This window comes from Triticum dicoccoides, chromosome 6B (genome assembly GCF_002162155.2).
Source record: "Triticum dicoccoides isolate Atlit2015 ecotype Zavitan chromosome 6B, WEW_v2.0, whole genome shotgun sequence".
Taxonomy (NCBI): domain Eukaryota; kingdom Viridiplantae; phylum Streptophyta; class Magnoliopsida; order Poales; family Poaceae; genus Triticum; species Triticum dicoccoides.
The window spans coordinates 554922722-554934954 of record NC_041391.1 but is presented as its reverse complement, the minus strand read 5'-3'; the positions used below and the strand labels follow the sequence as shown (position 1 = coordinate 554934954).

At 44.5% G+C, this 12233-nt stretch overlaps 1 protein-coding gene across 1 annotated transcript; it reads right to left on the bottom strand.

Moving 5' to 3' along the window:
- Window positions 1-8983: 8983 nt before the first annotated feature.
- Window positions 8984-9824, bottom strand: LOC119324415 (pectinesterase inhibitor 8-like). The gene has a single exon (XM_037598205.1). The coding sequence runs from the start codon at window positions 9744-9746 to the stop codon at window positions 9204-9206; it is 543 nt and encodes a 180-aa protein (XP_037454102.1). The 5' UTR covers window positions 9747-9824; the 3' UTR covers window positions 8984-9203.
- Between the last annotated feature and the right edge of the window lie 2409 nt (window positions 9825-12233).

Genomic DNA, 12233 nt, shown 5'->3' with positions numbered 1-12233 from the left:
TTTAGAATCCCAATTTTTGAATTTTTATACTTTTTTAAAATCCATTAATTTTATTTCAAACTCGTATTTTCTAAATTTTTATTTGTTTTTAGAAATTATATTTATCTCAGAAAGTTAACAGTCGTTCATGGACCGGCCAACCCTGACCGAACAATGGGAACCAGCAAACCAGATAAACTGGCACACCCCCGAGCGAGGTGCTCGCCTCCTCTGTTCCACTTCTCGTCTGTTTGCGAGCGACGTGAATCCTTTTTCTCATCTTATTTGCAAGTCCACAGGTCGACTTGCAACTGGGCCCGACCTTGTTTTTGGCCAGTTGCAAGTCCACCCTCGACTTGGAACTGGTCCCAAAGTTTTTTGTGTCAATGCATTTCATCTTGAACTTGCAACTCGTCCAAAATTTTTTCACCACAGCTGCATGTCCAACCTTTACTCACAACTGGGCCCAACCTCTTTTTGCCTTAGTTGCAGGTCCACCATTGACTCGTAATTGGGCTCGATCTAGGACTGGCCATTTTTTCCTCCTTGTTGCAAGTCCGCTCTTGACTCGTAATTCGAGATGACATTTCTTTCCTCCTTAGTTGCAAGTCCATAATTGACGTGCAATTGGGCTTAACTTTTTCTTGCCTCAGTTGCAAGTCCAATATAAACTTGCAACTAGGCCTAACTTTTTCTTTTGCCTCAGTTGCAAGTCCACCAACAACTTGCAACGGTGTCCATCCCTCTTTTTCTTTTTTGCCTCAGTTGCAAGTTCATCCTCATCTCGCAACTGGGCCCAAAAAAATTTCTGTCTCAATTGCCTCAGTTGTAAGTCCACCTCAACTTTTTTTTGCGGGTGAAATGAGTATATATTAGTTAAGTAATGTCATTACACTCGTTTTCACAAATCATACGTAAATCATCTGGCCCTGAGTGAAACCAGATAGCAGTGCGTTGAGCGCCTCGTCCCATCTGTGCCATGCAATGTGCAGCAGCATTGCATGACCTTCCAGCATGCAGGAATTTGTGTGGCCGGATGCCAGGTAGAAGGCTTTTCAACTTGTGTATTAGACCAGCAACGGGTGATCTATTTGTGCCAGTATCATTCAGCAGCTCTTCCCCTTCCTTGCAGTCCATCTCAATGATGAGATTCTTGTCTGTGTGTGCAATCGCAAGGCTTGTTCCCTCAAGGCAAGCAGTCAGCTTCGCTTCTATCGGTGAGGAGCACGAACGCAGGTAACGGCAAGATGAGAAGATGATTGCTCCTGTATCATCTCTCAGCACCATTCCGGCCCCTCCCGTGGTCTCGCCATGGATGAAGGAACCATCCACGTTTAGCTTTGCCCAGCCAGCCGGGGGCTTCTCCCACCGAGCCACAATTGTTTCTGCTTGCTTCGTGGCCTTGGGTCGATGAGTTACTTGCTGAATCACCATCTTTCCCTTCGCTATATCTCCCTTGGGGTGTTGTTTGATACATAGAAGAGTCTTGATGTAGCCATTGAGGAAGCGTGTTGACACCTGTACTGGTGGTGCAGGCTTGTGATGCGTGATCTCATTCCGGCAATGCCATGCGCGCCAGAATATCATCAAGATGACCATCCGCTGGGTTTCGTCGCAGCTGGCGAGAAGGTGCAGGAGCCACTCCGTTCTGGTGTTCTGAATCTCCTCCTGGGCAGGTATAGGCCAAGACTCCCTCATGGTGTCCCATAGAGCACCCGCCAGCGGACATCTGCAGACGGCGTGGAAAGTATCCTCCCGTTCGATGCCACAAATAACACATATGTCAGTTTTTGCAATAGTTCTACTCTTTTTATTTTCCATTGTCGCAAAAGTGTTCGTAGCCAAACACCAGCCAAATATTCGTATCTTCGGGGGAGCAGGGCACCCCCACAATGCCTTCCAGATGGCACGGTTGCCGTCCGGTGCCCTGCTCATGGCGCACATAGACGTGCGAAGTTTCTCCTGCAGGCCGAGCTTGTAGGCAGACCTGGCGGAGAACAAGCCTCTCGGGTCCGGACCCCAAGCCAGGACGTCCTCCATGCGTGGTGCCGGTCGCAGCTTGAGTATTTCATCGATGTCTGGAGTGGCAAAGTTTTGTTGGAGTAGTTGTGTGTCCCACCCTCCATGGACGTTCACCAGTTCAGCGACGCGGTGGATCCTGCACCTTCCTGGTAGAGAAACATGCCTATATGAAACCGACCTCGGGAGCCAAGGATCACGCCATATGCGTACTTGTTGGCCATTCCCAATCCGCCAGAGAAGCCCCTTCTGAGGAGCTCAAGGCCGTACGTGATGGCCTGCCACGTTGATGACGCATTTCCTGTAAACACAATATCCTCCAAACGACCATGAGGGTAATATTTCGCCTTCAAGACCTGCGCACAAAGACTTCCTGGATTAGTTAGGAGCCGCCATGCTTGTCGGGCAAGAAGGGCCTGATTGAAGAGTCTATAGTCCCGGAATCCAAGCCCTCCCATAGCTTTCGGTTTTATGATGCTCTCCGAGGCCATCCAATGGGTCTTCCTCTTTCCCTTCCGTGAACCCCACCAATAATTCCTAACTATTCGAGTTAGATCATCGCATACAGAGAAAGGGAGTTTGAAAACTCCCATGATGTATGTGGGAATAGATTGGGCAATTGCTTTTATCAAGATCTCTTTCCCTCCTGCAGCCATGTTACCATCACCCCAGATACAAATCCTTTTCAGAAGTTTCACTTGAAGGTTTTGGAATCTACCCCTGTGCATCCTCCCTTCCGGCGTCGGTAGCCCGAGGTACTTCTCCTTGAAGTTTCCTTGCTGAATATCAAGTTCCCGCTTCACATTCAGTTGCTCATTAGGAGCGCAAGATTGTCTAAATAAGATCGAACATTTAGCTGGGTTTATGAGTTGTCCGTAGAACCTTCGTATGCCTGAATAATTCCGTTGATTGCGGCTGCTTGCTGTTGTGTTGCCTTGAAGAAAAGTAAAGTGTCATCCGCAAACAAAAGGTGTGAGACACCAGGAGCACCATGGCATATCTTTAGGGGTTCAATAACATTTGTTCGCACACCCTGTTTCAGCAACTCAGAGAGACCATCGGCCACAAGAAGGAACAAGAAATGCGAAAGGGGATCACCTTGCCGGAGACCACACTCCGGTGCGAAGGATTCTAAAAGGGTTCTATTAAATTTTACGGTATATCTCACCGTGGTGATGCACGTCATAATCCATTGCACCCACCGATGAGCAAAACCCAATTTAGTCATCACTCGCTCCAAGAATCCCCAATCAACGCGGTCATAAGCTTTGGATAAATCCAATCTGTATGCACAGTAGCTATTGTCCAGTTTCCTTTCTTGATGTATGGCATGAATGCATTCAAATGCTAAAAGAGCATTGTCCGTGATGAGCCTCCCAGGGACAAAAGCACTCTGGAACGGAGAAATTATTTCTTCCAGCAAAGGTCGGAGACAGTTAACCAGACATTTGGCAACTATCTTGTAAATGACATTGCATAGGCTGATGGGTCTAAAATCAGTAACTCTTGTTGGTTCATCATTTTTTGGAATGAGCACGATTATTGCTTCATTGACTCCATCAGGCATAATACCGGTGCGAAAAAACTCTTTTACCGCCCTGACCACTTCCTCCTTAAAAAATACTCCAGTTCCTCTGGAAAAAGCGTGCTGGTAGGCCTGGTGCCTTAAGTGGGCCTATTTGGAATAGGCCATCAGCTATTTCCTTCTCTCAAAACTCTGCACACAGCTGCTCGTTCATTGCATCAGTAACAATCGGATTAAAAAATTCAGTGACATGCGATGGATTCAGATTGTTATCTCGTGTAAAGATGGATTTGAAATAATCATGAACCATTGACGCCATTACCTTATGGTCTTTCTGCACCACGCCATTGCTGTCCACTAGCATCTTAACCTTATTTTTTCGAGCGCGCCAAACGGCCTTACGGTGAAAAAAATTTGTATTACGGTCCCCCTCCTTAAGCCAATCAATGCATGAACGTTGCAGCCATAACATCTCTTCTTGGTAGAGTAGTTCATTCATGTGATCATTTACCTTTTTGATCTCGTCTCTGTCCGCATTCATGTTCAGGAGTTCCTCTAGTCTAGTTCTTATTTTTCCAACTCTCTTGTTACATTGCCGAATCTCTTCTTGCCCCAGTCATGGAGTTTCAGCAGTAAACTTTTAAGCCCAGCTCTCACATCACCAAGGTTAAACTTTGCACCTGCCTCCTCCCATGCCTGCGCCACCCTTTCCAGTAGGTTTCCATCTCGTTCCCATAATATCTCATACCTCCTGTAGCATGGCTTAAAATTTTTCTCTTCATCCTTCTCGCATTTTAACAATACTGGTAGGTGATCCGAACATGGGGACACATGATGTACCACCTTGGCAGACGTGAATAAATTTCTCCACTTGTTATCAGCCACTGCTCGGTCCAGCCGTACTTTAACATTTCTATTCCGTCTTTGCTTATTATCATACGTAAAAGGGGGGCCTTGGAAGCCCAGATCCACCAAGTCGCAGCATTCAAGAGAATCCCTAAACGCTACCATTTGATTCTCATTTTGTTGTGTTGTTGCGAAGTGCTCAAACGACCACATGGCTTCATTAAAATCCCCTATAACGCACCATGGGAGGTCTGACTTTGCCCGCAAATTTTGTAAACTTGTCCACATACGATGTCGGTTTTCCACTCGGGGTTCGCCGTAAACACAAGTAAGACGCCAAAGCGGTGCAGAAGGGGACACACGGACATACGCATCGATAAACCTTTCATTCATATCTTGGACATCAACGAACAACTGATCACACCAAAACAAAGCAAGACCTCCACTAAGACCATTACTGTCGACACCAGCAAAACCTCTCAGACCTAGTCTATTACGCAAACGACGGACTTTTTCTGAATTTTGCCTAGTTTCACACAAGAACACCATCCTCACCTCGGTAGCCTTTACTAAAGCTATCAAATCTCGAACTGTCGGTTTGTTCCCAACACCCCGACAGTTCCAACTCAGACAATTCATTGCTCCTGACGGGGCGCCACATGCGGCCCCGTCAGTTTACCGGCGGCCCCAAGGCTGGTTGCCTCCATGTTCGTACCAACATCCGCCTCCATGTCCTCCTGGTTGCCATCATTTCCATCTGAGCGCCCTTGACTCTACCTTTCTTAGCCTTGCCCCCTTCTCCTGTAGTAGATTGGCTCTTATTTATTTTGGCCCCTTTCAGCTCCACGTTCCCATTGCCTTCCTGTTCAGCTGCCCTCTTCCCTAGTACTGAATCCACATCAGCCATAACAGTATCAGCTGTGAACCAAACGGAATAACCAGTGGGCCAAACCCACGCATGGCCGGGATCATGTCCGACGAGTGCATGAATCCCGGGAGGGGTGGTTTGACTGCCAACGGAATTGGCATCGGGATCCTACCGCGCCCCCGCCCAGCTGTTTTTGGCTGCCGGCGTTCCACGCCACGCCCCCAACTAGCATTTGTATCTTCACCTTCATGTATGAGCTGCACTTGCAGGGAACGCACTTGCTTAGCCAACTCCGCATCAATTGCAGGCTCACCACTATTCTCCTTCTCTTCAAACCCATCCCTTGCATCAACTCTATCCGGCACCCAGCTACTGGTATTATACTGGCGTCTGCTGCTCCTGCCCAGAGGCGCACTCCCAAGGTTGGATGATCCCGCGCTGCTGGTAGAGAAGTCAAGGCCCCTAGCCGTCGCCGGTTTGGCCCCAGCTGGAATGCTAGCAGACCGTTCTGTAAATTTTCGCAGAGGTGAACAGCGCAGACGAGACCAACCATTTTGTTACATTGCGAAAACATTTTTCAAAAATGTCACACACATATTTTTGAAACGCTTGAACAATTTTTTTACATGATATGACCATTTTTTGAATGGTACGAATCATTTTTTTGCAAACTTTTCTTACATTGCATAGACATATTTTTAGTGTTATGATCATTTTTCAAAATGCATGATAGCAACAATGCATAAAGGGACCACGTAAAAAAAATGCACAAATGGGCATAATTTTGACAGTGACATCACCTAGATGTGGCAAAACACTTTACATCTAGATAAGCCTTAGACACGCCCTAAAGAAATGTATCGTGTAGATGAAACCAAACAAGAGACAAAAACTATATTCTACTGCTCCCTCCGTACTTCGTTGTTTAAATTGAACTTAAAAAACGTCTTACATTTTAGTAGAGAGGTAGTATATGTTAGTAAAACATTATTATCTTTGTTAATACCTAATCTATTGGTTAGTTTATATGCAACTTCAGTTTTATGTTTCATCATTCTGTAAGCTTATAAACTCTTAGCATTCTCCAGGGAAATGGATGTGCGCGGCAACGCAGGTCATCATCATCTAGTACTTTTTCTAAAGCTGGTCAAAGCCACTGGCTGATTTTTCCCCGACAAGTAAGTGCAAACCCATGTGTCAATCGATGAGTGATGCCACGAAAGGAAGTACGTGAGAAAGCAGGCGTTGATGGGTGCGATGCTCCATCAGGACTCCTCGCACATCTTTCAGCTCGGGAGGGCCGCAAAGTTTGTGTTCATCTCTGCAAGAGCAGAACGAAACCCAATTTGGCTAGCACGGTGCCTACCTGCACTATTAATCTTGGAAGTGTAAAATACTGCTGTTCTTTGAATCGGTTATGACTAATGATCCCCCGTGGCTTTCGCTTGAAGGCACAGCCGGTCACACCTAAACCATCCAGATTAAAGGGGGCTGCAGGTGATTGACACTTCACAGGAGAGAACGTCTTCGTACGGTATAGTCTTGCCAGCTGCTGTGTTCGGCCATGAGGAATCGACCTTTCTCCCTAGCTCTCACCCCTTTTCTTCCGTTAAAGACATCAACGTGCATGCATGGCAATTGACGATTCTTGCTGCGGCGTCCGCTCTTGATGGAAACAAGTGAAAAGTGGTAATGACGCCTGGCAGTAACCTTGAGGCTCTTTTTCGTGGAAACCAAATCTTCGGCTCTTTGCCTTCATGAGTACTCCTCTCTTTCTTCATGAGTTCTCCATGGTTAGGCACAGAGCGAAAAAAATGCTAGCAATAACCTACTAACTTCAGAGATTTGCTTAATAGTCATCGCAAGAAAAAAGCTTAATAGAATTATTTGAGCCTTTTCCACATTTCTAGATGGCTTTGTCCACATTGTTGTAAATACTCAGTTTTAGCTTTAGTATAAAAAAACACCAATACGGAATTTCCTCTCTGCTTCGCCAAAAAAAACAGTGGAGGGGCAAAGTCATTCACTGACGAAATTTCATATTGCCAAATTTTGGTTGATAAATACTATGGTGAATTGGTGATGCTGTAATACTTTATGTCTAGTACCTCATTGCCAAATTTTATCAATAGGGTATTAAGAAAAACACTTTCATCTTTCCGCCGGAGCTTGAGCTCTTTTTTTATATAGCTTACCACTCATGCTAGGTGGTGCCGGAGCTTGAGCTGAGTACGTGTTGAGCATAAGCCGGCTCCAACAAATGGCGATTATATTTGTAACAATTTCTATTTTTTAGTAAAAACAAGTCCCACTGGTTTTACTTTTTAGATTCAGTTGGCTTGCCTTGATTCAATCCGCAAGGTATTCTATGGCATTTTGTATTTTAACCAAAATCAATATATTAACTCCTACTTAAGACGTGCATTGCACGTGTATACATACTAGTATGTTCTAGTATTTGAGCGATCCAATTCGTCTCCAATCGTGTTCCCGATGAAGATCGGCCCTCGACATGGGAGAAGTGAACTCAAAACTAGCTCAACTTTATCCTTGTGTGGGCACAATTTTGGTTTGGAGTTGGAGGCTTAGAACTATTGAATTTCATGCTTGAATCAATAAAGAGCATAATCAAGAGCCAAGATGTTTCTCAAGGGTGCATGGGAATTAAGTTTACGTCAACAACATGCGTCGGGCATCCTGACCCAATGGTAATCAAATAATTGCAAATCTTCAAAATCTATGTGCAAACATAGGTAAAGAGATGTACAACACCGTAGTTACATATTCTAAATACTAGAGCTGTTATGACAATTTCAGGTTTGAGGTCGAGTATGTATCGGCCAACATCACTTGTAAATAGCATATAGCGGAACCCTTGTTACCTTCTTGATCCTGTACACTTCATGCTCGCAGTTAACATTTGAATGAGTCCTATATTTTCTCTTTATGAAAGGCCAAATGCCATATATTAAGTAGCACATACTCTTGAAAACGCACTTGCAGACATTACAAAATACATCAACTCTTTGGGGTGTCGAAGGCATCTTGCTCCTGCATCCACCAGCAATGCACTGTGAGCAAACCTCGTTGTTGCATCTTGTAGATGTAGTGGACGAAAAATCGATGATGTAGAACAGAAGACGCCGACAGTCACATCTGAATAGCAAAACGTTGCCCCATTGAAGAAAATACCGCAGTTGGCCTGTAGAGCACCCCAAGTCCGGCCAGATGGAGCCGGGCACACATCTCACACGCTCCCGCAACAAGACCAAGGCTGAACAACCTTTATCAATCGAAACTAGAGCCGAAGGACCAAGACACACGAGCACATTGTTCGTTCCACGGGACAACGCCAGCAAGACAAACCTTATAACGAAAAATCCAAACCCGAAGAATCAGATATGGGGACACACAATCCAGACACCACCTCTCAATGATAGGAAGCAACACCACTGGAACTAGACCGGGTGGGAAGACCTTATTCCACCTTGGCAATCTTGTCACCGCCAATCGAAGACAAATCCTAACTTTATTCCTAATCCTACCAGCATCAAACCGAAAGTTCTAGGTCCCCGCCCCTTCCCGTCGTCGGGGCGTAAGGTGGAGAGAAAAGGGGCCGCAACCTCGTCGGTAAAGAGATTAGATCAGCAGCCATGTTGGTCGCCTAGGTCACCGGGACAAGGAAGGGGATGAAAATGATTCGATACTCCTGCTAAGCTCACATCAACTATTGAGACAAGATTGGATGATTAACACGCTTTATATTCTCAAACGAGGAAGTATGTTACACAGATATTGCTCAGGATGTGAACAGAAAAAAAAATGTGAGACTCAAAACATGCGTGTACCCTAATAAGACGTCGATATTAAAGTAAACCACACTCTTTTCTTAAAGGTAAACCACACTCTTTTAGTAGCACGTACTACTTTTACACACGTATAGTATCTCCAAGTTTTGGACATTGTTCACTGGATGAGGTTGGTAATAGCCGTACAGACAACCGCTATCTGCACCGAGTAGGAGGTGTGCTGCGTGACTGGCGACGGGACACCGGCCTGGGCGAAGGCGTCATTGCACCGGTGCGCGAGAGATGCGGCTTCCCCGGCCTTCTCCTTCCCGGCGGCATAGTCGCGGTTGTTGATGTCGTCCTGCGCTTCGGCGAAGGCGTACCCCATGCTGTCGTACAGCTCCTGGCACTGCCCCAGCGCCGCCTGCGCCCTGGCGTCGGTGCCGTGCTTGGCCAGCAGGTCCTTGATGTCGTAGACCGCGTTGTCGGCGTCGACGACGCCGGTGAGGGCTGCCACCTTGGCCAGGCCCCAGGTGTCCGCGCTGGGGCTGTCGTGGTGCTTGCCCAGCTCCGACACGCAGAAGTCGTAGTCCACGCGCCCGTCGCTGCCGGCCGCCGCCTTGCACGTCGTCACCACCGTTGCGTTGGCGACCCCGCTCGCCAGCGCGAGGATGACAGTGAGCGCTGCGGCCGCGAGAAGACGAGCCGTAGATGCCTTCATGCTCCTTGTTACTTTTGTTTCCGAAGGAAGCGACTAATTAAGTTCGTAGACGCTTCTTGTCTGCTCGGACAGAATTGATATGAGCTAGGTGGACTGACGGACTGAATCTTGTTGCATTTATAGGCGCGGCTAGCTGGAGTGCTGAATAGTACTGCGGATTGGTTAATGGCCCTCAGCTGTTAGACCCAGGCCTATTTGGACCAGCTGCGGTAGAAAAAAGGGTCCTGCTAAGATTGGGCTGCAAAACGCTAAAACCATTTGCTCCAGCTTTGAGAGAGCTGTAGTGCAGGAGATTAAGGAGCACTTTAGCAATTTTACTTCTTGTGTTTTTAGTCATGAGTTTAGAACCGCGAACGTCAAGGCCCACAAACTAGCAAAGCAAGCTTTAACTCTCGGGACCGGTCGCCATGTTTGGTTAGTCCACCCGGGGGATCTTTCCTTCGTCCCTGTAAACGTAACGTTTTAATAAAAAGCTTTACGAGTTTGCCTAAAACAAAAAGCTTTGAGAGCATGGGGACGCAAGGGAGAAATGCTAAATGCTAGCTAAATCCTATTTCTGCCTGAAAAATAATAATTAAATCATATTTGGCGCCTTTAGCGCCCGCTACAAGTCTTTCCACTAACGGGCGCATACCCCCCTCACCACGTTGGGCCGGCCCTGTTTTGACTCTTTTTTTTTCTGTTTTCTAAACTGCAAAAAAGGTGCGCCAGAGCTGGGTCTCAAACCCGTGACCAGTGAGAGTTTAGAGTAAGACACCACGACCAACCCACCACATCCCTTCGTGTGATCACTTACTTGTTTTCCCGTCTTTTATTTCTTCTTCTTTTCCATTTTTCTTTCTTTTTTCAAATTCGTGAAACTTTTATCCTTCATGAATATTTCTGCAAATCGATGAACTTTTTCTTGAATTTTGATGAATTTTTCAAAAATTTGATGAACGTTTTTCAAATTTGACGATTTTTTTTCAAATTTGATGAACTTTTTTCGAGTTCGGTGAACTTTTCCGAATTTGGTGAACTTTTTTTGGAATTTGGTGAACTTTTTCTGAATTCAATGAACTTTTTTCCGAAATTAGTGAATTTTTTTTCCGAATTTGGTGAACTTTTATGAGAGCGATGAACTTTTTTCAAACTCGGTGAACTTTTTTTTTAATTTGGTGAACTTTTTTGAAATTCGATGAAATTTTTTTCGTATTCGATAAACTCTTCCCAAAGGACAAGAGTACATACTGTTGCAAACCAGTTCATTTTTTCCAAGAAAACCAGTACGTCCTGTAGCATTTTTTGGAGTGAAGAAAAAAAGTGATCGAGCAGGCAGCTTTTTTTTAAGCAAGCGACACAGCTAGCGAGCAAGCGGCAGGACCCACGATCGAGCGACGGCAGCCAGCCAGTGAGCATTGCTGGGCCAGGCCCATGCAAGCTACACAGCGGGCGCTAAAGGCGCCGAGGAGGAGGTCTCTAAATGCTATTTGGCGTCTTCAGCGTCGTTTTTTTTGGTTCGCGCAAACAGGCGCACACCTCCACTCCGCCATGGGCAGGCCCATTATTTTTTTCTGTTTCTAAACTGCAAAAAATGCGTGCGCGACACCAATGCGAGCTGTGATTCAAATACGTGATGCACGAGACGAGAGTAAGACGGGATAACAACCAGGACACCTCGCTTGTTGTGATTACATATAAATGTTTTTCCTTCTTTTGTCCTTACATTTGTTTTTTTTTCTTTTTGACTTTTTTGTCTGTCGCTCTTTTATTTTCTTTTTTCAAACTTGTGAACATTTTTTTAATATTGATCAACATTTTTCAAATTTGTTAACTTTTTCCAAAAAACTGATTATTTTTTAATTGGTGATATTTTTCTTAAAATTGATGAAGTTATCCAAATTTGTCAACTTTCTCTCAAAATCGACAAACTTTTTCAAGTTTGTAAAATATTTTTCAAACCTGATGAACTTTTTTCATATTTGATGAACATTTTCCAAATTTGTGAATATTTTTTAAAATTGGCAATTATTTTTCAAAATTGATGAACTTTTTTCCAAATTTCATGATTTTTAAAAAAATTGATGAACATTTTCCAATTTTTTGATTTTTTTTCAAATCCATGAACTTTTTAAAAGAAAGATTGATGAACATTTTTCAGATTTGTGAACTTTCTCAAAATCGATGAGTTTTTGGAAATCAATGAACTTTTTTCAAAACCGATGAATTCTTTCAGTTTGTATGAACCTTTTGAAATATATGTACTTTCTTCAACTTCACTTTTTATTTATTGCGAATTCTTTTTTCACTTTATCTTAAGTAATAAGCATAATAGATTGGGTATATATCCTACATGTTAACTCCTTATTAATTGAACATTTTTTGTAACTGCTTAAAAATATTAACCCAAGACCAATAGGTAATAATTCTTATTAATTGCGTATTCTTTGGAAAATTTATCCGATCGACACATAAAAATTATTTCTATGCACTTACTTAATAATACGT